Source organism: Protopterus annectens, chromosome 16.part0, assembly GCF_019279795.1.
Source record: "Protopterus annectens isolate FY-2018-M chromosome 16.part0, PAN1.0, whole genome shotgun sequence".
Taxonomy (NCBI): domain Eukaryota; kingdom Metazoa; phylum Chordata; order Ceratodontiformes; family Protopteridae; genus Protopterus; species Protopterus annectens.
This window is the reverse complement of record NC_056750.1, coordinates 594317423-594345023: the sequence shown is the minus strand read 5'-3', so window position 1 is coordinate 594345023 and position 27601 is coordinate 594317423. Positions and strand designations below refer to the sequence as shown.

Genomic DNA, 27601 nt, shown 5'->3' with positions numbered 1-27601 from the left:
CACAAGGGATAGTTCAAGACTAAAAGCTGGAGAACAGGAGAGAAAGGTGATAGAAATGGTAGTTTAGTAGAAAAAAAATATAATATCCCTGGTAACAGTAAGCAAAAATCAACAATGTCAAAATTAGCTATTATTTGAAATTAAAACACTATGGGTAATATTTTGTTGCAATTAACAATAAATGTAGAGAGTATACAGGATCAAACATAGGCTCTTCTCACATCTGAGAATAGAGTAGAAAATAAAGGTATTGCACTCAATATAATACTGCTAATGAAGGCAGATTGTTAGACAATTAGACAGAATGGGGCACTTATTTGTGAACCACGTGTATAACTTAGCGTTAGCAATGTACATTTAAACAGATTCAAGGCTAACAGCAACACTCCGTCTTTCAAAAAAAAAAAAAAAGCCACTACTAAAGGGCAGGGCAATGACACAGAATTTAAGCAGATAAAGCTTCTAAACACGTTGTGCATTTAAAACGCATTCAATAGCCTCTCAAACATTCCATTACGACTAGGCTCTACTTATTAGGCAGGACAATGGCAATGTCGCAGTAGTTAAATAAAGCTTCTATAACATTATACATTTAAGACAAATGCAAAGGTTGCTAGAGACCTAAAAGTTTAAAACTAGGCACACTAAGTAATTGTGGCAATGTCGCAGTATTTAAACAGTGCAGAAGCGTTTAAACACTCCATTTAACAAGCAGGCACTATTGACTAGTCAGAGCAATGTCGCATTACAACAGTGTTTGGCTAAGCATGTTGAGAGGGAAGAGTTTTCCTTAGGACATACGCTTATTGAAGTTGGCGTTTAACAGAGAACATTTTATCAGTATGCACCATGGCGTTTCAAATACTTAACCGATTCACTCCTTCTAACAGAAACTAGTTAGCAATAAAATACCAAAACCAAACACACCTATTAAATTCAATACATTAATGAAGGGACATTCCTGAGAACTCTCTTATAAACTAATGCAAATTCAGATTGCAGATAGGTAGTGTGTCAATGACCGGCACATATATAATACAACAGACAGTTATTAAAGTAAAGGCAAACAGCGCATTAGAAATTAACAATGAAAGCAACCGTTCAAAGTACAATCAGAATACCACTTACTGAAGGTGTAGATGCTCCGCCAAGGACGCACAGCAGCCCCGAACGGGTGAAGTTAAAGATGGCGCCCAGAGGTTGGGAGGGGTTTTATAAACTCCAGGAGTATAAATTGGGAAGAGGGGGAGGAGCAGGGATAGGTGTTAGTAGGTAAAGACCCGAAGGGCTGTACTTTCGCAGCAAGGAGGAGAGTTGAGCTAATAGATGGAAATAAAATAGATAGTGAGGGAGAGAGAGCGAGAGAGAAAGAGGAAAGGGCAAAGCAGTGTAATATAGCAGCAGGATAATCCGATATCTAGGGTAGGATTATAGGATAGATATGAGTAGAAGAGTGGGAGGGAGAGAAAGGAGAGATGGAGCAAAGTGAGAGAAACCAGAAGCAAGGAGGGCAGCAGAGGATCGAGAACCTATCAGTGGACTGTAGAATATCAGAAGGGTAAGTAGAGGGGACCTGGAAATAGTAGGTTACAGTGGGCTGTAATGGTTTTAAGGGAGAGAGAGAGAATAGAAAAGTTAGAGAAATAAGAAAATATAAGAAGTGAAAAGAAGCCACTATAAGAGGGGAGAAGATGCCATCTAGTGGACAGATGCTGAAGTGCACCTGGGCAATCTCTGTACTGGGTTGGACTGAAGGGAGAGGCGAGCAAGAGTATATCAGGGGGCTAGATGAGGGAGAATAGCTGAGATATAGAGATAAGAGGGGTTTAGGCTGCTGGCTTAACTGGCAGGGAGCGTTCAGTACACCTATCAGGGCTTAAAAACTATAGTAGTTCAAGGCTTAACAGCATAGACGTACTTCCTTGGATTCTTCTGGGATAAGCTTGCTTTAATTCCGAGAGGGATTGAGGCAGCAGAGTTTGTGATGGTTGCTATAAGCAAATGGCTGAGCTTGACTTGGATTTAGTGTAGGTCTAGGTGTCCACCAGGTGTAATCACAAGGGATAGTTCAGGACTAAAAGGTTCTGTCATTTTCACCTTATCCTGGTCCACCAATGTATTCTTCAACGAGGTTATCTTTAAATCTGGCCTCTACCAGCCTGTAGTCCTCTTGGCCCACAGTTTTGGGTTACTAGCTAATGGTTGCTCTTAATCTCCGTCTGCATACAGCTTTGTTTTAATCTCCATCTACACTTGCATCCACTCTTCCATTCTTAGCTTTGGTTGGATTCCTTTAGCAAATCACCAGGTTTTTGTTTTGTTCAGTGAGTTAGCCCTGCTGAGAAGCTCCCTATCATCTATTGACTGTAAGTTCCTAAATATCATCCCCTTAGATGATTCAGTACAGCTTTCCTGAATATCCTAAATAGCCTTGCCCCTCCTTTCCCTCACAGAAAGTTGTGTCAGAGTCTGCAGCTGTTCCAGTCTTTATTAGCATCTGTGCAGAAGATTTAAGAAGCAGGTAGATAGTCAGGAAAACAAAAGCTGGATGTTTTTAGATTGCGGGAACATGGAAGGACAAAATTATTTTCAATATCTTACTGTTTCTCTCTGAAACAGCAAAACGTCTCAAATGCACCTACACTGCACGAGCAATACTACTACTCGTATTCTTAAAATAATAAAAGAAAGAAAAAAAAAACAACTTTGTAGGACCATATACAATTTCAAAGCCCTGTAATCAACCCAACTCTGAGTTTGCAATGCTTTGTTCTATCCCTAACACCTCAGATCTTGTTTGCCACCATCGTGGTTAGACGCAGGTTTCCCTCTCGAGCGTAGTAAACAGTATTATTCTTGTAATAACTCATTTTACTTCTAAATCTTGCTTCCCTTTTCTCGTAAAATGTGTAGCTTCTGTCCATTTCCTCCCTCTAAAGTTTTTCACTGGTGTTATGGTCTCTTTTTTGTCTTATCCGCCTGTTAACTTTACTCCATTTGTGTAGTGTTGGTACATCTTTTTTTCTTTTTGCCTTTACTTACCTTTTTAGGTATCCTCTAACATGCCATAGCTGGTATTCCTTCTTCTTTCTTACATTGTTGTAATTTTGTTTTTTTTTATTTTATTATTTACTACTTTATTGTGAATTTTTCCTTTCAAGTTACGCTGCATTTTCTCACTGACCATGTCACAGAAACCTACTGGCTTCAAAATATGCTGCTCTTGTGGGCATAAGATTCCAAACTCACATGCCCACAAGTAGTGTGTGTATTGCCTGGCAGCAGACCATCTCGACTCCTCTTGTCTCATTTCCGCCACTTTTCATCCCCAGGTATTATCGGACAGGCATAATAAACTGATATTAAAAGGCTTGCTACCTGTTTCTGTGGCTCAAACCCCCTCCAAAGAACTGTAACAAGTTTCATTGGATGCCAGAAAGAGATCTCCTCAGAAGTCCCCCAAGGGCTTCTTTGGAGCCACTGGAAAAAATTAGGAAATTTTTTTGGCTCCGACTACCTCTGATCTGAAACATCTTGGGCCGCCTTCAGATCAAAAAGGTTCAGTTACTGTTGTCATTTCACCTTTGTCATCTACTTAGTTTTTTGGATCCCAAGTCCTCGCATCTGACTACCAGCTGAAGTCGTACTCCAGAGTATGCACTGAAGCCTGTTTCTCCTTCTCTACCCACTCAGTTTTTTCACACTCTGAGGACAGACTCCAGACCCTCGTCCATAGCGTCTTCCAAGTCTTCAAGGAGTTTGACAGAGGTGGATGTGGATTAGATGACGCAGAAATTTCTCAGGGCTGAGATCCAGATGGAGGTCCTGCCGGCTCTATCTGATCCTGGATCTGTGAGTGCACCTGCCAAGTCCATTCTTTGTCCTTCTTTAATCTGACCAGTGGTTTTGGAGTCCCAGGTTATGAGATCCCTGAGAAGTTTGGCGTCTGATCCAAGGAGAATACTTTCTTTGAGTCTGATGGTGTCTGTGACATGTTCTGCTCCAATGCTCTGTGATCGGAGCACATCTGTGATCTGAGAGGTCAGCACCAGGACCAGGGGGTTGGGTTCAGCCCTGACATTTTGTCTAATCCATCCCTTCATCTGATTCTCAGCACTAGACAGCTTGGATCTGATTCTCCCCAAGAGGCGCTAATCCAGGGGAGGCCCTGACCATCCTTCCTCAGGGGTTTCAATTCCAAGGAAGGGGGAGTGTTTCCCCCTGGTTCTTTGGAATTCAAGGTGGTAGAAAGGGTTTTTTTCTCTTCACAAAGAATCGTCCTGTCATATCTCTGATCCTACCCATCTCCTACCTTTGGTTCCGAGCTCTGAGGCCATCGGACTTATTCCACAGGGACAGTCAGTTCCCCTACAGGAATCCCCCCCCCCCTTCTGATACTTCTCCCAAACACCCCACTGAGGAGGTTCCTTTGAAGAGGATATGTAATAAGAAATACATGGACTCTCTCATGGAGTCTCTCATGGAAGACACAGATTTTGATGGCGTAAGATCCCCAGATCACCACCCGATGACATCTCTTTTGGAGATATCCTTTAAATCCTCAAACAGAAGGGTGGACAGTCTTCCCAGTCTCCTTCTCCTGAAGAATCAGTGGTTCTGGAGGCTTTCACCTCTGGACCATTTGTGTCTTGGGAGCCACCCCCCCCCCCCCGGATGAACTGATTGACTTGGTTTCCCATCGGGCTTGGAAGGAACAGGACACTGTTAAACCTATCCCCAAGTGCCCGGACAAATTTCTGGTCCCTCCTACTGATAGACCCCACTGAAGCAAGGATGCCCCAGTTGGTTATAATGGTGGTGGCAGCCATCAACCAGGAGCTAGCTGAGCAAAGCTCCTCTGTCCATCCCCCGAACAGGGAGTCCAGAGCTGTGGACAGATTTGGAATGTGAGTGTACACCTCCGCTACATTTGTGCTGAGTTTTGTTAAACTACTTGGCACACTTCACTCAGCTACAGAGAGATTTGATGAATAAACTATCTGGCACTCTGAGTCCATCTCTGCAGGGGATTTCAGAAAGACTTCCTCGCAGTTGGCCATTCTGTTGTCCATTTCTAATGCATTGATGAGGCTGATCTCCTCCTCTGCAGCAGAAGGTACCCCACGAACAGCCAGATCAGGCATATTCATAAGGAGACATGCTTGGATGCAGCTATGAGATTTTGCAGAGTTCTTCAAGATGTCTTTTGTCAGTGTTCCCTTTGGCACTTCCATGTTCAGGCCATCAGTTAGTCATGCTTACCCGCAGCAAACGAGGGAAAGACTGTCTGCCATAGGAATCAAGTTTTCTGCCCATCAATGGACTGTCTCTAGAAATCTATAAGGTGGTAATAAGATGTGGTCCCAAAAATCTCTGGGACCTTTCCAGGATTCGCACAGGGATAATTGCTACAGAGGCAGAGGAGGAAATTTGAATTGAAGAAGTCACCCTAGAGGCAAAATGGGTCCGCAGAATTAGGGCTTCAGAGATTTCCTTTTCCAATAGGCCCTGTCAGTGCTCCTGAAGCACTGTCTGACTGTCCTATTCTGGAGGCAGTCAGGGTCATTTCTTTTTGCACCTAGATGCCTGGACAGATATCACAAAAAAAATATGGGTGCGAAGAGTCCTATACAGAGGTTAATACATGCCATTTCCTTTCCTTCTCTTGTTCAAAAGAGGAAACTTCCAGATGTTTCACCTAGTCAGAGGGAAGATGCAACACAAGAAATACAAAAGATGCTTCAGAAAAGTTATCCAGTAGGTACCCACCTGACCAGATAGGATTCGGCACTTACTCATGCTTCTTTTTAGTGCCAAAGAAAACAGGGGACCCAAGACCCATTTTGGATCTAAGCAACTTGAACCAGTATATAAAGAAAATTGAAGTTCTGAATGGCTGTGGTTCAGTCCATCCTGCTTGTTCTGCTCAAGGGCAATCGGATGTGCTCTGTAGATCTCCAGGATGCATACTTTCACATAAAAATAGACAGGTGATGTAGCAGATGTCTACATTTTTGGCTGGGAGCCGGTCATTACCAATTCAGAGTACTGCCCTTTGTACTCGCCACAGCCCCCATGGTGTTTACCAAATACATGGCAGTCATGGCAGCTCACTTGAGACTCCAGGGATTCCTGGTATTTTCCTTTCTTGATGAATTGCTACTCGCTGCGATATCCAAGCATCAACTTTTACAAATCAGGGACTACTTGTTCCAGGTTTCCAACACTTCAGGCATCTCCCATTACAGACCCTGGAATTTATAAGGACTCTATTGAATACTACAATTCGGTTGGCATCCTTACCTCTCCATTGTATCACACCCTTGAGACATCAAGTTTGGGCTATACTATCTCGCCCATCTCCTCCAGCACGTTTAGTACCACAAGCTCCTGGGTGGATGTTAGCTGCCATACTTCTAGTTCCTCTAGCAAGGTTCTTTATGTGAAGCCTTCAAAGGACCTTGGTGGTACAGTGGTCCATGCTTTGTCATTTCCCATAAGACTCTTCCCAATCTGCAAACATTATAGTCGTCATTGGATTCAGTCAGATGACCTTTTTCTGGGTAGACAGTTTACCCTTCTACCCCCTGTTGCTACAGTTACCATGGACACTTCCCAACTGGGGTGGGGACATTTCTTGGGAAGGATGGTCCAAGTCATGTGGTTGCCCCTGGAGACCAAGTTTAAATATCATCGTCTAAGAGATGAGAGCAGTCCGTCTGGCATTTCAAGAAGTTCTCCCTCTAGGGACTATTGCAGTTCAAACAGACGACATGTCAGTAGTTTGGTACATCAGCAAGCAAAGAGGAACCTGATCTTATCCACTGTGCATAGAGGCCATGAGGGTTTTGGAATGGGCGATTGCTTCAGACTGCTTTCTCATTTCAATGCACATCATGGAGAAAACCAATGCACTAGTAGACAGGCTCAGCAGATCCATTCTGATGCTTCACGTGTGGTGTTTCCATCAATCAGTAGTGAATATGATCTTCAGCTGCTGGAGCCAGCCTTGCTGCAACCTATTTGCCTCACCCCTCAACAACAAGTGCAGTAAGTGCTTCACTCTGAGACCCTCACCGGGGGAGTCACTGACAGATGCTGTGATTCACGATTGACCCCAGGTCTCCTGCATGCTTATCTTCTCTTCCTCTGATTCCAAAGTTCTTACAAAAAGCAGCAAGGCTGAACAGCTCAGTCATCCTCATTGCACTTCCTCCAGTCTCTCCTGAGATCCTTCATGGATACTGGAACCCACTCAAGGTCTTCTTTCTCTCTTCCATCAAGAATTCATCGCCTCCGTCTCCATGCCCTCAAACTAACTGCATGGTTTCTCCACTTCCAGTAATACAGTCCAAGCTTGCGTCCCCAGTTTGTGAGATTATCTTGGCTCCCAGAAGGCTTCTACCAAGAAAGTCTACAAAAGCAAATGGAAAAGATTTTCTATTTGGGACTCCAAACAGAATATCGGTCCTTTTTCAGCACCTACTTCGGCCATTCTTCTCTAACAACTCTTTTTAAAGAAGGAGCAACTTTTCTACTATTAAGCTTCAGTTTGCAGCAATTTCTAATTTGTCTTCTGGAAACCTCCTTTTCTCTGGCTTTGTCCAAATTGTGTAAAGCCTTCATGAAGGTGTCTTTCTTCTTAGACCCCCAAATAAAGGGCCTCTCTTGTCCTTGGGATCTTACTGTTGTCTGTCAAGGATTAGCTCAGAAACCCTTTGAACTGACTGGCATATGTGATATGAAGCTTCTTTTTTTGGAAAATTATCTTCTTAATGGCTATCACTTCAGCAAAAAGAATTTGAGCTTCGTGCTCCGTCAACTAAGCCTCCTTACATTATTTTTGTGTTTCACTGGTCAATTCTCAAAAAGGGTTAGATTTGCCACAACCTCCTAGATCTCGCTTCACTCTGTCTATGGCTGCTTTATCTGCTTTTTCGATTAAGACTTCCATTGATGATTGCGCTGCAGCCACTTGGTCAAAGACGCACACTTTTGTTACACATTACAAATTGGACATTGTCTCCAGAAGCAGAGCTTCTTTTGGTCTGACAGCGCTCCAATATGTCCTTCCGTGACAGCCTCCCGAGGGCTATGTAGCTGTTGATTCTGTCCCATTTGTGAGGAAGAATGAAAAGGACATCATCAGAAGTTATGTACTTACCATAACTTTGGCATATGTGTTGTCTATTTTCATTTTTCCTCACCTTCCCTACCATCCATCCCCCAGCCTTCTGTTACCTAGAAGTATCTTTTAGACTATATTGGAACCTTACAGTTCCAGTTTGATCCCTAACCTTTTGTTATGTCTGTATCTATCTATCTCTCTCATAATTTGGGAGATTAGGCAGCAAACTCTATCTGAAGTGTTGGGGAGACAATAGATCATTATGGGTAGAGGGGGAAGCTCAAGAGTTAGATCCGAAATCTTGTGTATGCGGCCAAGTCCAATCTGAGGCAGAATGAAAATGGAGAACATAGATGCCTTATGGTTGGTACATAACTTCTAATTTTATAGACGTGGGATGGAAAGGTGAAAGCAAGTGAGTAATTTAGAATGATTTTTTGTTTTGAAGAGGTTTTTGAGCAGAATAGTAGTAGCTAGGGTAGAGCAAAAGAGCTCTCTAACCCAGTAGCAAGCTGTTAGGAGGTGTGGTCGTTGCTTTGTAATGAGGTCTGTCCTTAGATAATCCCCCACCCCCAACCATGTGGTCCTACTCGCACTCCAGATTACTTTTTTTCCTGCCTTTTACTCTGTTTGTTTTACTCTTCAGGTTTTTTTTTTTTTTTTCTTCCTGCAGTTAGTTCATCCATCCTCCACTGTGTTCTCTCTAAACAAGACTGCACTCTGATAACTTGTGGAGGAGACAAATGCATTAAGTCATAGGGGACGTCCTTCCATTTCAGTGTTGCAGTATTCAATACCATTCTGGTAAGATTTTAAACTACTTTCTAGATGCTCTAAAGTGCATTTTAGAGTTGCTTTTTAAACGACCCTTTCAATCCAGTGCTTTTCTGAACAAAAGCCATGATTAAAAAGAGATTTGGCATTGTCCTTCAGCTTTATTTTTCCTACATCCTAACTGACCTAGACTGTACTTCAGTAACTAAATTAAGATGGAGGCACCAGAAACCATGGGATTTTAGGTTTTTCTGAGGTGCATTTTAGAGCTTTTTTTTTTTCTTCCAACCTTTTGTTACAACAATGGCCTGAACAAATATACGTATGGAAAAGTTCAAGCCTACCTTGTTATTTCCGTGAAGAAGTAAGTTGTGTCGAATGTTTAATCCTTGGAGTTAAACACCAGTTGACCGTAAACTGAAGACAAATGCAGGTGAAGAAACACATAATCTGATATTGTTAATTTTTGTTTATTCCTTGCGTATGGGTATCTGTTCCGACCTCGGAACCAAGCTGGCCATTTTCCAAGTTCGTGCCAGCTACAAACTCTCGAGCTAAAACTTTTACCCAGAAGTCCCCTCTCCCTGTTGCCTCCGATTTCGTTTGCTGCATCGCCATTCGGTTTTGTCAAGCTTCTTCTCTTGAGCGAAGTAGAATATTTGTTGTCATTCTAGTCTAAAATAACTCTTTCTCTCAGAAAAGTTTCTAAATTGTTTTCTCTTACCTTATCGCATTTAGCAACCATCTCTTAAAATTTTTTTCAGTCTTTTTACTGCAAGGTATTTTCTTCTATACCATCGTTGGTAGACCCCTTTTCTTAATTACCTTCGGGTATTTCTTGTACCATTGCTTGTATTTTTTCTGATTTCATTCTTTTCTATAATGGATAAAAAAGGTAGTCCAGGATTTAAGAGATGTTCAGATTGTGGACATAAATTACCTACTTCAGATGCACATTCTCTGTGTGTCTATTGTTCGGGTGTGCCTCATTTATCAGTTGATCCACCCTGTGGAATTTATAAGAACTTCTCTAACAGGATGTTGATTGAGAGGAAAAATAAATTGTTACTGAAGGGGCTACTCGAATCTCCTTTTTCAGAGGCTATTTCTAGGTCGGAGGCTTCAATCCCTCCAAGATCCCATAGGAAAAAGACTGATGATCTTTCAAAGGCCAAATCTCTTCTTTCGTCCCCAGCTGGGGACTCCCATCAACCAAGACCCAAGAAAGCTAAGCTTTCGCCTTCGGATCTGACTCTTTCGGCTCCAGCACTTTCGGTGCCTAGACCCTCGGCACTGAGGCCATCAGCGCCATCTGTGACTTCGGCACAGACTAGCGTGCCCTTTACCGTATCGGTATTGAGGGGCTCCTTGGTTCAGACCTCTCCGGCACCGACTATCCTGTCAGCGCAGACTGTAATCACATAAGCTCTGATACCTTAGCCAGAACCGACAACTCGGTAACTGACACCAATTTTTTCGGTCCTAGCCTCAGCACCGACCTTACTGTTGGTGCAGACCATGACTTCAGCACAGATTTCCTCAGTGCAGACACCTGTAGTGCAGTCTCTTATGGCATTGTTTTCAGTGCAGACTGTTGATGTGAGCTCCGAGCTTGTCCCATCTGTGGAAAGACCTGACTCCCCCTCAGCAGTGTCCGTGAAATCCACTAGAAGCCTCTCTGAACACAACGTGTTGCATCTTGTGGATCAAGTGCTTTTGGCCAGAGGAAACCCAGGATGTTAGCTGTAGTGTACGTAATTTGGTGTTTCACAGCTATCCAGGGGCTCAGAGTTGGCAGGCTGAGCCACTTAGGGGAAGGGTGACCCCTGTCCAGGACACTCACCCCTCTTCAGGTGTACCGGCCTTCCAACTAATGGAGAAGACTTTGGCATCTGCTGGTGATACTTTGCTGTCAATCTCCCCACCCTCCCCTGGACCGTTGTTTACACAAGTCGCTCCTAGCGGATACCGGGCGCAAGGGCCTCAGGATGGGCTCCCACAGGAAACCCCTTTTGTGTTGTCTTCCCCAGCTTCTCCCTCTGAGGAAGTTCATCGCAAAAGCTTGTGCAAGAGGAAGCACGTGGACTCCACAGAGGAGTCCCTTACTGAAGAGACAGACTTTGATGATGGGGAAGGATCCCCTCTCTCACCCTCTGAGGTATCCTTTGGTGATATCCTCGAAATCCTTAAACAGAGAGGTGACTGGCAGCCCTCTAACTCAACCTCTGAAGCATCTGTGTTCCTGCAGGTCTTGTGCGCCTGGCCCCCTACCTCCTGGGTTACTCCACCTTCCGACGAACTGGTCCGGCTCGTCGTACAGCGTGCGTAGAAGGCTCCTGACACCATTGAGGCTATTCCCCGGAGGCCAGATAAAATTTTGTACCCTCCTGCTACTGACCCCCATTGGTCCAAAGGTCTTCCTGTAGATTCTCTGGTGCAACAAAGAAGGACCTGGCGGAAGAAGAAAGCCAGACTGTCCATCTGCCCAACAAAGAGTCACGGGCTTTGGACAGAATAGGGAAGCGTACTTTTGCATCGGCAACCTTTGCAATCAGGTCCCTGAATTACATGGCACACTTCACCAGGCTTCAAGGGAATTTAGCATCTGAGCTCCCTGAAACTTTTTGGCTGGTGCCATGTCGGATGAGGTCCATGTCAAGTGGCTTCTCAGCTGGCTACCATTGAATCGATATCTAACTCCTCCATGCACCTGATATCTCACTCCTCAGAAGGAGCAACTAGAGCGGCAAGTTCAGGCATTGTTATGAGACGGCACGCCTGGATACACTTATGTAATTTCATGGAACCCTTCAAGGCTTCCTTTCTCAATGCTCCCATCGAAGCCTCTTCATTGTTTGGACCCAAAGTTAAAAGCACACTGGCCAGATGTGAACAGGACGGTAAGACCCTTTCTGCCGTAAGTGTCCATTATTCTTCCCCTCCACGTGCTTTCTCCAGAAACCAGAAGAGTGGGAAGATATATGGTACAAAAGGTCTCGGGGGTCCTTTCTGTGACACACGGACTCGAGGCAGAGGGGGAAACTCACAGGGAAGACTCCCCTTTCAGGGCAGAGGGGGTCCACGTAACCAGGTTTCCAGGGATTCTTTTCCTGGTCAATCCTGTCAGCGCTCCTGAAGAGCGTCCCAACTCCTTTCCTCTGGAGATGGTTGGGGGTCCACGTAACCAGGGTTCCAGGGATTCTTTTCCTGGTCAATCCTGTCAGCGCTCCTGAAGAGCGTCCCAACTCCTTTCCTCTGGAGGTGGTTGGGGGTCATTTCTCCTTGTACCCTTCTGCCTGGCTAACCATCACCACAGACTCTTGGGTACAAAGGATAATAACCAGAGGTTACCATATCCCCTTCGATCTCTGTTCTGCCCCCCCCCCAACAAACTTACCAGACGTTCCACCCAGTCAAAGGGAAGAAGCAGCACTAGAGATAGCAAAGCTGCTAAGAAAAAAGTCATTCAAATAGTCCCTCCAGACCAGATAGGATTTGGATTCTACTCAAGACTATTTTTGGTGTCAAAGAAAACCGGGGACTGGAGACCAATTTTGGATCTCGGTGTATTGAACAAGTTTGTAAGAGTACAAAAATTCTGGATGGTTACAATACAGTCTCTATCCTGCTTTTGGAAAAAGACGATTGGATGTGCTCGCTAGATCTTCAAGATGTGTACTACCACATATAAAAGTGGACAGGCCATCAAGAAGATTTCTGTGCAGGAGCCAGTCACTACCAGTTCAGAGTACTGCTCTTCGGACTCTCTACAGCCCCCAGAGTGTTCACAAAGTGCATGGCAGTCGTCCCAGCTCACTTGCGACTACAAGGATTCCAGGTGTTTCCATACCTAGACGACTGGCTCATCTCCGCCCCCACCAGACATCTATTGGAAGAAGCCCCTGCATACACTCTCTCCTTGTTTCAAAAAGGCTAGTCATAACCATAAACTGGCAAAAATCCAATCTCACCACATCTCAGCCCACAGAATTCATAGGGGTCATATTGGATACAAAGAATTGCAGAGCATCCATTCCAGAGCACAGAATTCTAAGGATAAAGCAACAACTGATCCCAATCCTTTTCAAGGGAGAAATCCACAGCTCACTCTGTCCTACAGCTGTTGGGTTTCATGGCAGTCTCCATCACCATTGTCCCCTGGCCAGGTTTCACATGAGGCTTCTACAATGGCTACTGCTCACCCAATGGTATCCTTTTGAGCATTCTCTTTCAGCCAAGATTCGAGTAACTCAAGGTGCAAACAGGATTTAAATTGGTGAATGACCCATAACCCGTCACAATGGTCTCGCCCCTTCTATCCCCAGCAGCCCAAGACTACAGTGACCATGGATGCCTCCCTGATGGGGTGGGGGGGGGGGCTATGTCAGGTTCAGACAGTCCAAGGCACTTGGTCCGAATTGGAGGCCCAACTGCATATAAATGTTCTGGAGCTGAGGGCGGTGCTTCTGGCGTTGCAAGCATTCCATCCCCTTCTGCCGTCTGGGACTATTGCGATACAATCATACAACATGGCTGTGGTCTGATGCATCAACAAACAGGGTGGAACCATATCTTACCCCCTTTGTCAAGAGGCTATGAGGATATGGCAATGGGTGATGGCTACCAACAGTTTTCTTCTAGCAACGCACATTCCCGGGAGTTCCAACGTGATAGCAGACAGACGCAGCAGGTGCATTCTACAACCTCACGATTGGTCCCTGAATCCCTTGATAGCGGCGGAGAACTTCCACCATTGGGGCCGTCCTTGCTGCGACCTCTGTGCATCCCCATCCAACTACAAATGCAGCAGCTACTTCGCCCTGATTCATCCTCCGGGACAGTCACCCAGGGACGCTCTAGTCCACGATTGGCCCTCTGGTCTTTATGCCCACCTCTTCCCCTCATTTCCCCAGTTTCTGAAGAAAACCTGTCGGTTGAAGAACAAGGTGATCCTCATAGCACCATATTGGCCTAGTCGGATTTGGTTCCCCTTTCTTTGACCTCACCTGCTAGATCAACCATGGCTCCTCCATCCAACCCCGGGGTTGATCTCCCATCCGCAGAATCTGATTCATCCCAACTTGGACAGCCTGAAGCTCACAGCTTGGCTCCTCCAATTCCCTTGATTGCCAGGCAGAAAGATCTTTCTTTACCAGTACAGGACATTCTTATTGCATCTCATAAGTCTTCCACTAGAATTGCTTTTCTTTCAGCCAACAAGTAAATCTTTTCCACTTGCTTAGATAAGTAAGTAGATCCTTTTTCAGTACCAATGTCGATAGTACTAGAGTATCTAGCTGATCTATTCTAATTCAGCCTATTGGCCTCTACTGTTAGTTAATTTGGCTACAAAATCTAATGTCCAAGACTCCTCTCTTGTGTCCCACAAATTATGCAAGACCTTGATAAAAGGTGTGAATCATCTGAAGCCCCCTTTTAGAGAACCTATTCAACCATGGGACCTGTCATTAGTTCTATAAGCTTTGACACTGCCACCTTTCGAACCAGCTTCTTCGTGCGACCTCAAATATTTGTCATGGAAAACCTTGTTTTTGTTCGCCATTACTTCTGCCAGGCGTATCTCTGAGCTTCAAGCCTTATGCATCAAGAGTCCATACTTGATTTTTCATAGAGAGATAGTGTCTTTGAGAACTAGTCCTTCCTTTCTGCCAGAAGTGATCTCTGAAATGTCTATTAATCAAACCATTGAATTGCCAGTTTTTTCTTCCCCAATCATTCAAACAGAAGAGTATTGCCTGCATACCCTAGATATTCACAGGCAAATTCGCTTCTACTTGAACAAGACTAAGGCCTGTCGTAAGTCAGACCAGTTATTTTTGGCCTGTTCTGGACCTAGATTACGATGTGCTGTTGCTAAGGTCACATTGGCTAGATGGTTGAAAGACCTTGTGACCTTCATTTATACACAACGTAATATTCCTTTTCCGACTACCATCAAGGCTCATTCGACAAGGTCGGTGGTAACTTCTGCTGCCTTCCATGCCAGGGCTTCTTTACATGACATCTGTGCAGCTGCAACCTGGGCTACACCTCATACCTTCATCAATCATTGCAAATTGGATTTGGCCTCCAAGGGAAGAGCATCTTTTGGTTCTATGGTGCTCAGGAATGTCCTTCCATGAGAGCCTCCCAGGAATAGAGGTAGCTAGCGACTCTATCCCATAAGTAAGGAATGAACAAGGATTGACCATATCGGATAAAGAAGTTATGTCTTACCATAACGTTCCATCTGTATTGTTGATCCTTGTTCAGTCATTACGACACTACCTCCTTTGGCTTCTAGTGGATCTCACCATTCGGTATTTTTAGGTCATTTGACCAGAGGTAGCCTCTACCTTCTTTTGACTTGCAAACTCAATCTGAGGTAACTGGGAGAGGGGAATTCTGAATAGGAGTTTAAGCTCGAGAGTTTGTAGCTGGCGTGAGCTTGGAAGATGGCTGGCTCGGTTCCCGAGGTCGGAACCGATACCCATACGTATTGACTGAACGAGGATCAATGATACAGATAGAACATTGTGGTAAGACATAACTTCTTTTTTTTCATGCCTGGGAATAGCCCCCTCCCCTAGCCCCAAATCTCAAAACCGGTAGTTTGTGTATCCCCTCTTAGCTGTCCACTGTCTAGATTTTTGCCTCCTATTTTGGTCTGTTCCTCATAAAATGTGTAGTTTTTTGGCAAATCACCGAGGCCTGAAATCAACAAGTAATGGCGCACAGTTGAGTTTCAGACTTTATATTCCCGAAAAAATCCATGCTAACACAAAACTTATTTTTGTGGCTTTCTAAGTTTATAAATGCAGTATTTAAAATCTGTCCTTATTTTTCGGCCTTTGACCCCCCCCCCTTTATATTAGGCTTTGCCCAGATTTCCTGTGCTATGAGGTCAAGAGGCATATGTCCCCTTTTGGTATTTAAACTGGGATTAAAATTAAGGCACAGATGCCTACAGTCATATTTCAGGCTGCTGCTGCGGTCATTAACAAACACCCTGTATCCACCAAAAGACAGCCACCTTCTGTATACTCTTCTGATGTCAGACTGAGACAAATGTGAAAAAAAAAATAAAACAAATGGAACAGGTGTGTGTGTGTGTGTGTGTGTGTGTGTGTGTGTGTGTGTGTGTGTGTGTCTATAATTTATATATATATTTTTTATTATTTTTTTTTTTGGTGTAGACCTATGTATAAACAGCATGCTTATTTTTTCTCCCACAAAAGCTAGCCACTTGTATATAATTAGATGCTGGGCTCATTACTTCTAGAGACAGTATGGTGTTCCTATACAATTTAAAGTGACCCTCTCTGCACCTCTCTAAAATCGTGAGCAAAGTTAAAGAAATTTTCACTTGTTCCCCATAAGAACAAGTACAGAGCAAACCCCATAAACAAACCTATATGTTTAAAACCATAATATTAGCAAGTGTTGTAATAAAAAGGCAATAATTTTGACCAAAAGTAAGAAGGGTAATTCCCAGAATGTTTGAGTACTTGTCACTGAAATAAACAATTCAGGAGTATACGGCCAAAATAGCTACCCAAACTAAAGATGATCACAAGGTATTTTTTAGTTATGTTCGTAATATTAAAAGCACAACATAGCAGTGCGCTGAGCTGATTGTGAATGATGCTACCTACATTGAGGCTGAAGATGTAGTTAACCTGCTGGCCATTAAATTTAACTCCAACTCTACCCTTCTCTCACCTCTGTCTGTCCCTCAAGCTATACTTGAAACTGGCTCACCTCCAGCTGTCTCCCAAGACCAAGTCCTAAAAATGCTATTAAAAGCTAAAATACTGCATTGACGGGGCCTGGCAATATCCCTGAATGCATCTTAAATAACATGAAGCACGAATTAGCCACACCTATTACAACTCTCTTCAATCTCAGCCTCCGTAGAGGTTTTGTACCAAGTGAATGGAGAATAGCTACATTCAGTCCTCCTGCATTAGGGAGGACCTTCCACAGACCCAGGCAATTTACAAACCCACAAGTTTGACCAGCTTCATATGCAAAGCCATGGAAAGACTTCTCATGGGATTAATAAATCGGGACATAGGGATCTTCCAAACACTGGGTCCATCTCAGTTTGTATCCATTGAGGGCAGGTCATGCTTACTCAAGCTGGTGGGTTATTTTGAAAAGGTCACCAAAGAAGTGGATGAAGGCAAAATAGTACACGTTGCATGCCTTGACCTGGCCAAAGCTTTTGACACAGTTCTTCAACCAGACATAGTTGAAAAGCTAAATAACCTGGGAATAACTCCCTGCATCACTCACTGTGTGGTCATCTGACTCGCAGATCATCAAAATAGGGGAAGTTACCTCCACAAAGAGGTCAGTCACCATTGGAGTCTACTGGTGTTCTATGCTAGGACCTCTCCCATTTGGGATCTACCTTTCTGAAGGAAAAGCCAGTACCAAAGGGGTCTGGCTGATATAATTTTGTAGACTACTGCACACTTGAAGTCCTTGAATTCCCCAAGTGACTCTGCTGTCCTGCTGGAAGGTTTGTCCCAAATAAATAACTCTCTACAAAATCGTGGACTGAAACTAAATGCCAAACAATGCATTAATTGTATCCTTTGAGAAGTCATCATCCTACCCCAGGGAAATACCACATTGACAATATGCCCCCTAAGAGCTGACTCATTTGTTCGGCCTCTGGGAACTTTTGTGGACAGTGACCTAACTTTTGACCAACAGGTGTCCATTGTTATAAGAAAGTCTTTCCAATTGCACAGCTTCGAAACAAAGGGATTGTGTCTAGATCTGGGGATATCATTGTTCCCTGTATTCAGTCCACATTTGGGAAATCGAGTATAATGCTCCCTTTGGCATGCATGTGTCCAGACACGTGCAACAACTGGAACATCCACAGAGATATCTTACCAAAAAGATACAAGGCCTAAACAACATGTCTTACATGGACAGACTCGAAACCCTGTTGGAACAATCTCTATCTTCCAGACTTCTAAGAGGTGACTTTAACCCATTACTGATGGATTTATTGCACTTCAAGTCAAATTTGCATCAGCAGTACTCCGTCTAAGCGATCTAAACTTTTTCTGAAACAACATCAAGGAACGGTTTGGTAGGACAGATGTATCTTACAGAGAATGCTGCTGCTGTGGAACAGACTCCCCATCCACATAAAACAAAGTTTACCCTGTCCATACTAAAGTGTAACCTAGATCCATAGATGGGCAAACAGAAAATGTATCACAGGTCTGGCCCCTGTGCTACTAATGGACAGAGGTAGTTCATAAATGCTTTATCTCATGCATGGGTCACCTCAAATTATTTATGGTATGATCTCAGTTATTCTTATCAATAATGTATAATTATTGACCGTGGGTTGGAGAAGCTCAATCTGTAACCAAATGGGATAGGTTGTTTCAAGCACAAAAAGGGAACTTGGCTAGACTTAAAATGTCCCAGAAGGGACAGCTAGCCCTGTACTTGCCTATGAACCTGTAAATACTTTCCCTAGCCCAACACAAGATATGACCTGTGACGTATGGCAGGAATGTTTAAGAAATTTGATTGATACACACACACACACACACACACACACACACACACACACACACACACACACACACACACACACACACACACACACACACACACACACACACACTCTCACACACACAGTTACCTTCTGTGTACACCTGTGAGAAGAGCTGGTTTTAAATTAGGTGGGGTTAGGGCAGAGGCAATTAAGCCCTTGTCAAAATCCACTTGTGTAACTTTGGTTTCATTTTTGATCTTGCAAGCAGTTGCCACGCATTAAAATATTGCACGTTGCTTCACATAATTTCATTAGTCCTGCAAAGCCAAAAATAAGCAAACAGCTGCAGGTGATTAGTAATTTTTCTCCATAGAAGATATCACAGCAGTTTTGCTTAATCTGTCTCTTCATATCCGGTATTCAATTAAGTAACCCAACTTGGTTCTTACAAGTGTACAGTAGTACTACAGAGCCAGAAAGTGACTTTTTGAACTGAGCAAATGAGAAGTGGGTCAGTTACTTTCATCCAGCCATCCCTAGCGCCAACTAAGCAGTCACAGCTATGACAATTAGCTACATAATATTTCACTTCCACTGCATACTGCTTAAACTGCAGACATTGAAAATAGGAGCTAAGGCTTATGGAATATAATACAGCCAGCTAAAGAATCTGGGCATCTAATTAGCATATAGTTTAAAATTAAATTTGAATACCAAATAGCGCGTAATTGTTCCTGCTTCCATTAGGAATGTGGGATGCTAGTCATAAACATGTGCTCAAATAAACTAGCATAAATGATGGAAAAAGATAAACATATTGTCAGAGGCAGTGTAAAATCTTTAGACATTAGGGAACTGTATTGGAAACTGTATTCCATACAAAGTCATTTGTTTTTAATTCCGAAGAAGGAGATGAGAGGTGGGTGGCCTCTTTATTGTTTGCAGTAGTATGTTGGTAATAGGTTCATAGGTTAGTGCTCGGCCAACTGCCTTTACAGCCCATTTTAAACCTAGCTTATTATCTCATTTGAGAATAAAGCCCTGCAAGGTAAGCACCTTAACCATTATGTCAACTCCCAACCCCACCCCAATCCCAGGTAGTCTACCTCCAAAAACAGGCCATCCTTTGTAGGGGTAAGTCTGATCTAAAAAGAGGAATGTTCCACTCCCTACACAAAAATTGTAAAAGCAGAGCAATATTGCCAGCAATATATGGTTGATCACTGTCATTGAGATTTTAAAATAATAGTAATAACCTGCTTCACAATTAAAACAAAACTAGTTGCCACACAGGTTAAAGTATTCCAGTCAAATTGCTTTACACAAATCAGAAAGCCAGATAAATGTCAAAATGTATCTAGTTAATTACGGCCAGTGTTTAAAAAAAAAAGTAATAACACCTTTCTTATGGTGCCACTCCTCTCATCAGGTATTTGCACAAACCACAAAGCCAGAAAAAATTGCCTAAAAAGTATCTGGTTGATCACTGCCAGAGTAATCTTTCAAACCATAATAATAAAAATCACCTCACCATTCCTCTGGCTCTGTAGTGCGTTGCCGATTTTTGTCACTTTTTTTGAATCCCTTGTCAATTTAAAGTAAAGTAAAATTAGCCTCTTCTACAGCACTTGTGCCATGGTTGCATTTTTCTTTTTTTTTCAGTAGGGGTGTTTTATTTTTAGGTCAGAGAAATGCTGCTATAAATAAATGGGGAGGAAAGCGCCCTTACATGCATGCCACCCTAGGTGATTGCTTTGTTCACCTATGCATAAGGTCGGCCCATGTGTAGTAGACAGGATCAGTCGCTTTTTAAATAGCAGTGCAGGCATGCTGACTGCACTTAATTGACTGACCGTCTTTCATTGACTGTAACAAGATGCCGTTTGTTAGTTTAGCAGAGAAGTTATAACTGTGAAATCGGTCCAGAAGACTTTCAGAGGTGGTCCTTTAAATTGAATCAAACAAGTAGGTATTTTGTAGCTTTTTTGGCTATGCAGTAGCAGAAGATATTTTTGTCCTCTATTTTTTGCTCCTCAACCTGGTTGATAAAGGTGTCTGTTGGAGGGGTTGACCAGGGCAATAGCTGACCTTTCTTGCAACTTGAAACAAATGTTTTATTGGGCATTTTTCGCAAGACTTGTTGCTTTGCTCTTTGTGCATTTCTTTTGTCATGCCATACCTAATGTAAAATGAATGTAAAAAAAAAGATTCTAAATATGAAATTATGTAAATGAAGGCTCCCTACTGTTTAAGTTCACTCAAGCTCCTACCAGCTCAGGCCGTTGTGACCATGATTTAATACCTTACCCAAAGGACTGCGCCTAGGGAGCACAGCTACTCTTTTATGCTGCATTAAGGTATCAATATCGGAATGTGAAACCAAACACCTGGTGTGGTGAGAGAACCCACAGCCTTCTGATGTCACTGTTAAAAGCTGGCTGAACCGTTGACACTAACATACTTGAGTTGGCCTGTCCTGCCAACTGGATTGTTTTTACTAAAAACCTAGGTTTGTGTCAAGGGTCACATTCAGCCTGAGTGCTAGCAGTATAGTACCGTTTTCCATTGTTCATGCAAGCTGCAGTTTCTGAACAGTTCCAGCAGTATGTTAGGAATGGTGCTGATGTCTGTTTAGGTAAGCTTCTCATACACTCTGAAAATCTTATTGAAGAATCATTCATCGCCCCCTTTTTGTGCAGGTCATCTGTAAATGAATGGCTAGTTTAGTACACCAGCCTTAATGAACTTTTGTTTTGCAGAAAGGCCTGTTCTAAGCTGTACAGGTTTTGGACTAAATATTACTTTTTGGCCATGAAAATGTTATGCAGTCATAGACTGTTAAGTGCAAAACTATTGTAAGTTATGTGTGCAGAAATTCTAAAACTGATGTGTGCTTCTAACAATTGTGTAATCCCATAATAAGGGTGGTAATGTAAAATGTTGTTGTCTTTCTTTTTAACCAGGAGGCCGAATTAGTTGTTAAAAGGAAGACTGCTGTGCTGTATATGATGCTGAGTTGAAGCATGGTGTCCTGGTAAGGCAGGGAGCTTGTGCCCTTCCTTCTTTTCTCTACTAGTGAACAATGTACTCCCCACAGAGGAGAGATTTTGTGTCAGTTACCTTGAGCCCCAACGATGGCCAGGTCTACAACAACAGCAAGACATTAAGAAAGCAGTCCTTTTGGAGGGTAAGCAACTTCTGCTAGCTTAGTCATGTTAAGAAAAAAATATGCTTTATAAAAAATTGTATGTGGTTGCTTTTGCAGAGTTTGGCCAACAAAGGAAGAGTTTCATATGTAAATGAGTTAAGATATTGTTGCTAAAATTTCTAGTTTGGTGTTTCCTATACCAGTTTTTTGTCTTCGTCCCCCCACCCAGTCTGAGAGATGAGTAGGAATGGCCAGCCCTGTGATATTGCTATCAATACCTCTGTGACACCAGTAGTCTATGTTCAGAAATAGGTACTCTGGTAGGTGTGTTGGTCTTCATACACCATTTTCAGATGGAGACCTAAAAGGAAATGCAGAAACTACAATTTTTTTTTTTTCAGTTTTTCTTGACCAGGTTTGCCTTCAAAAGGCAAAACTGAAGCACTGTCACTTCGAGTGATTTGTTCACACAATATCAAGTGGAGATTGAGGGAATCAAATATGGGACTTCAGGATGAAAGTTGGCACGTTGTACTGTCTTTGCTATCCTGCCAGACATTAGAGCACAAAAACAAGAAGTACTGTCTCTTAGGTTTATTAAGAGTGGCTGTGCTTTCTTCGGCAGCTCATGTGAGGATGTTCTATATAGCTTTTTGTATAAAAGGAGAAAAATGTTAATTCTGGTCTAGATTTTGTGCTTAGTGTTACACTAGGGCAATCTGTGGTTTGTCTTGTTGAATTATTCTCTTCAACACACCCTGCCTGCTGGTTCAGTGGTTCATTGCTAGGTTGGTTGGCTTCCTTCAACAACAGTTGAAGGGTATGCAGAAATGGCTTATGTGGTAACACATATTTGGCAAAAGAACCCAATGAGGTGAAGTATAGATAAACATCAAGTTAGACTACTTTTGTCTGTCTTGCTTGCTTTTATTTTGTAGTCCCTTGGTTACATATGAAAGGGTCATCTTTTTTGTCTTGAGTAACTCACCTTGAAGACACAAGTTTGAGCATTTGGAGACATGTAGGTCTTCATGCGGGTTGTGGGCTTCTGTGATGAAGCTTGTTTTCTGACTTTTCATTGGGGTTAATTTACCTTGTATCCTTTACCATGCTTGTCTTACCTTAATGGGGAGGGGAGACATGCAGAATAGCTCAGAATGGTCTCCTGTATCACATGTAGATAATGTATTTGTGTACTGCAGGTGCTGGTGTCCAAGATTTATATCCATCACTATGAAGAAAACTGACCCCCCTGCCCCTACTACACACATGCATTGCATCCTGGCAATCTAAATTAATTCCTGATTTTTTTATATGTACACCGCCTGTGGCACTTTGCTTCATGGCTTGTGTACCTGTGCCCTTTTAGCTCATTCTTATCTCCATGGTGAGCGCCAAATATCCCTACAGTGGGCAAAAGTCCTTCAGCCCATTCACTTTTGTTTGGGGGAACTGGTCAGACCATATGTTTCCTTAAAGGCAAGAGTCTGACACTAGAGATCTGGCCTGATGGGCAGATCCCATAAAGGTTCATGGCTCCCTCTTTCCAACCTCTCCCTATTTATAAACCTGCCTACTTACAGTGGTTGCTTTGGTGGGGATGATGTGCATGTTCCCACCCCATATCCACTCCCAAGACAGTGGTGCATATCTCTCTTTGCAGTCCAAGCTGTTACTAATGTGCTGGGCAAAGCCACTTCCTCTCTGCCACCCCTCCAAGGATGAGCAAGCTGGTGTCAGTTGCTGGAACCTATTCTCCCCAACTTGGCCCTTCCAGCACATTTGCTGCTAATGAAACACTGGTTGCTTGGGCCGAAGTTGAGGCTTATTTCTGTATTCCACTGAGTAGGGCCTCATTCTGTACTTTTGCTTGATGTGGCATCAGGTGATGAGACCATGTCTTGAAATCTCTGTGCCTTTATTCTATCTGGAACCTTTTCATCTGTTAGGGCATCCAGCAAAGCACTATGGTGTTTGAAGTAACATGCATTTTTCTTGTTTTGCTGATATGCCCTGGAAGGGAAGCTCAAGGTCTAGACTTCAAATATGCCCCCCCTTTGGCTGGTGGTAGTATGAGTAATGGATGCAAAGCTACACCTTCTGGAATATGGGCTGATGGCAGAGGCAAGCCTGGTGCAGACCACCTATTGCAAGCACACACTAATTCCATGTTGCCTGCCATCAGGTGTGCAGCTGTTATTCTTTGTCCGTGCATTAGTTCACTCCCAAAGTTTATGAGCAGAATGGAGTCTGAAAACCTGGAAGCCGTTTAGCTTTGAACAATCCACGACAGTGAGACTTTACCCCTAGCAGTTGACTGCAGATGAACTCTAGTAACTCAACATTGTAAACATTGGCTCCTGGTGATTTGGTCGCATTGATTAATGTTGTTGTGGCACCCCAATCCCGTGTCAAGATGGGAAAAAGTGGTTGATAATTATGACTTCCTTTCTTTTGGTTGGAACATTGAGTCTGATGAGATCTGTTATAGCTTGACCTTGGATATGTATCCCTTCTCAGAAATTACCTTCTTGGAAAGAAGGCAAAATAGTCCTGGGTCATTCCATCCATGGAGCTAGTTGTAAAGTATGTTTGTATGTTTTTTGGTAGCCTGAAGGCAGGTGGCTTTTACAGACCCCCAACTCTGTAGGTATATTCCCTCACGAGGTGTCCTTGACCTGTCTCCATTATGATTTCTTCCGTTTAGAAAAACAAAACTGAGTACACTAAAGCACCAGATGTTTTTTGTGTTTGTATTTTATTAAACTTTTTGGGACAAGCTGTTATCAATGAGTAAAACACAGAATGCAGCAACTGTTTGCCTGATTAAGTGATTACACAATTTAGATAGTCATTGAGTTTAATAAATATATACATAATTGAGTCTTAAAAATATAAAATGGTTAAATAAATAGATAAATGGCTAAATAAATAAATTGCAGCCCCTGTCAAAATATAGAACAAGTGCAAAGAAGAATATGTTAAAGTATATTATGTCTTAGCCTAAGAATCTGTTTAATACTAGTGACAGAATTTAAATCTGGATACAAGTCTGCTCTGAGATAATTAATCCATTTGTATTCAGCCAGTTCAACCAGTAAATCAAGATCACTGCCTCTCATAATTTCAGTAATCTTCTGAAAAACTCCAAATTTGAAGATATGATAAGACCCCTTGTCTTCTGTGTTTTTAAACTGATTTAGTATTTATTTTCCTTGTATCTGACTGTTCACATATTTTTCCTTAATTTTCTTTCCTGCTGTACGTGTTGTGAAACATTTAAAGATGTTTTTATTACTAACTGGATATATACAACAAATTATACTTTGTCCTACACTGTTACAAAGCTGGCAGTTATAACAGGGCAAAGTTCCTAAGGACATTCCTACAGATGGACATGTATATCTTTGTAACTTAAATGTTTTAAATTCCATTCTGTTTTATGTACAAGTTTAGGATCACTGCCAAACAATTTATTTAAACTCTGGGTACTGACGTAAGTATAGACCAAGTATTGTATGCTATATTCTGTACTTGTTTTATGCTAAATCTCTTTGGTTTAGCACAGCTCTCCTAAACCGCAGAATTGTGCTACTACACCATCCAGCAAAGTCCAAAGCTTTTTACAGATTTGTTAAGACTGTACAGTCTTTCCAGATCAGGGCTTAGACCTCTCAGCTGTTTCTAGTGTGTCAAAATGCCATTCCTCCTTAATGGGTTAGGTTGTGGAAATGCTTATGGACTTGCGTGAGCCTGTCTGTAGTTTTGATTGTGCTGATCTTGTGACCCAGGGGTTGCTGGGACAGGAGTGTGTCTTGGCAGGGTGGAATGGCTGATTCCTGTTCTTTTTCAAGAAGATTCTCGGGAGTAGCATTCTGGAAGCTCATTTCAAAAGGGGAGGTTTTGTTCAGTCATTCCTGTTACATGACATCAGTTTGGAAGGTCTTCACGATGCTGCATGATCAGCTCCCCCCTTCCTTCTCCATATCTAGCCAGACCTAAATTTATTATTTATTTTATTTTACAATTGTTGACCGGGATTGTCTGACTGAGCTGAAGAGCCCTTTTTCAGTGGAGGCCCAGGGAGAAAAGCTCCAGCATATTATACAATTTTCATTATAAATTAGCATTAAACAGCAATGTTACAGGATTATTACAAGGCATTAAGTAGCAATACAATGTTATACAGTGTCAATCAGGAGTATAGCAAAACTATTTCAAGATGTATAAAAAGAAATGTCATTAAGATGAATATAGTTTTTGGGGTAAGTGGTTACAGAAACCCAGTTTTATCATAATGTAGTTGCATGAAGGCAAGACAACTACAATAAAAGAGGTAGAACATGTGCTGTCTGAGTAAGAACAAGCATCGCATAGTTTTTCCATTTCTACTGTTAGGCTTTAGTGGAGGCACAAATGGCAACATTAGTTGAAAAAATAACTACAGTAACTTTGTAATGTTCTGTACAGTAAATTAAATCGTAGTTTACCATGGAGAGTAGTAGAAGATGCAACTGTTTATTATAGTAAGTTAAATAGTTGTTAAACCATGAACAGGAATTAGTGGTACTTTCTGTATCGGAAGTATTGCATAGCACAAGTTTAATGTTAAGACATTATAAGAAAGTGGATCATGGGACCCAAATGGTTTGGGGTGCATGGCTGGGCTTGGTAGCATAGTAACAACCTGTGAACCTATTAGTGGAGTAATCCTGTATTGATTTGCCTCCTGTCTTTCTTGATCAACCCAGAAACTGGTTTTAAGTAATTTATGTGCTGATTTAGCTGTCTGGACTGCGGTGTCCTGTAAGGTTATTCTCAATCTGCTGTCATTTACCTTCTATATGGTTCCATCAGGAGTCGTGGGAGGGAGAGTGTTGTATAATTGCTTCACTGACAGAATGTAGCTTTACCTTTTCCTCATGAGTGGGTCAGTTATAAGCAGTCTTGCCAGTGTTATGGAATGCATATACATCTGGATGGTTGGTAGTTAATTAAAACTGAGCGTATCCAGCATGGTTTTAGTGGTTATGCATACTACTCTGAAAGAGTCTTGACACCAGTTTTATCTCCTAATATTGTCTGTAATGAAAATAAATTGCAGTTCAGGTCTAAGGTGTGTAACTTTATTTAACATTTGCTTACTGGGAAAGTCCGACTTGGAACAAAGCCAATTTTCAGTGGAGTCCCAGGGAGGAAATGCTCTAGACGCATGTCTTTGTAATGTGGGAGGAAACTGGAGCACCTGGAGAAAACCCACACGAACACAGAAGGGCATGCAGACTCTGCAAAGAAGGCGCCCCAGCCAAGAATCGAACTGGAGAACCTCTTGCTTTGAGGCGACAATGCTACCGCTGCACCACTGCACTGTCCATTGCATGTAATTTGGGAGTAGTTGATGAAAAGCTGATGTTAAAGGACCAATTCTCTGTCAAATCCACTTGCTTCCATCATAGGTACATTGCCTGTATTAAAACACCTTATTCTGCCTGAAGATTTCTTGATTATAGTGCGTGGCCTGGTAGACTCTAATTTGGATTAGTATAATGATCTGTGACAACTGTGACAATCTGTGATTCAATGATCTGTGCCAACCCACCACTGCCAACCAGAAATCAAGGAGCCTCAATTCTCACCACTGGCAACAGTGGGGGGGCGTACACTGGGAGGATAGCAAGTACACACACAGTATTTCCAGAAGCAGCTGTCTTCATCAAGTGCAATTTCCCTTGAGAGCACATGGAGACCATAGTCCATCTGCGGCTGGTTTCTCCCTCTTACTCTAGATCCCCAGTAAGACTCCCCAGTGGTACAGCTGTAGAGTTGAATCCTTAGCCAGGGTTCCAAGCCAAGTCCTCTAACACTCTTCTCTGTCCAAGCAGTGCTTCGTGTCCCTGCCCAAGTAGCTGACACACTTTTGGAGATTTGTTTTATTCGCCCTCACATATGCTCTGACTCTCTCTCTCTCTCTCTCTCACACACACACACACACACACACACACACACACACACACACACA

General features: G+C 42.7%; 1 protein-coding gene across 4 annotated transcripts in view; it reads left to right on the top strand.

Moving 5' to 3' along the window:
* The window catches only part of MAN1B1 (mannosidase alpha class 1B member 1), a 1711419-nt gene that overhangs the window by 122611 nt on the left and 1561207 nt on the right, over positions 1-27601 (top strand). For all 4 annotated transcript variants that reach the window (XM_044058051.1, XM_044058053.1, XM_044058050.1 and 1 more), the window contains exon 2: positions 21398-21621. In XM_044058051.1, coding sequence (XP_043913986.1) covers positions 21517-21621 — 105 coding nt within the window. In that variant the 5' untranslated portion in view covers positions 21398-21516. The remainder of the gene's footprint in view (positions 1-21397; positions 21622-27601) is intronic.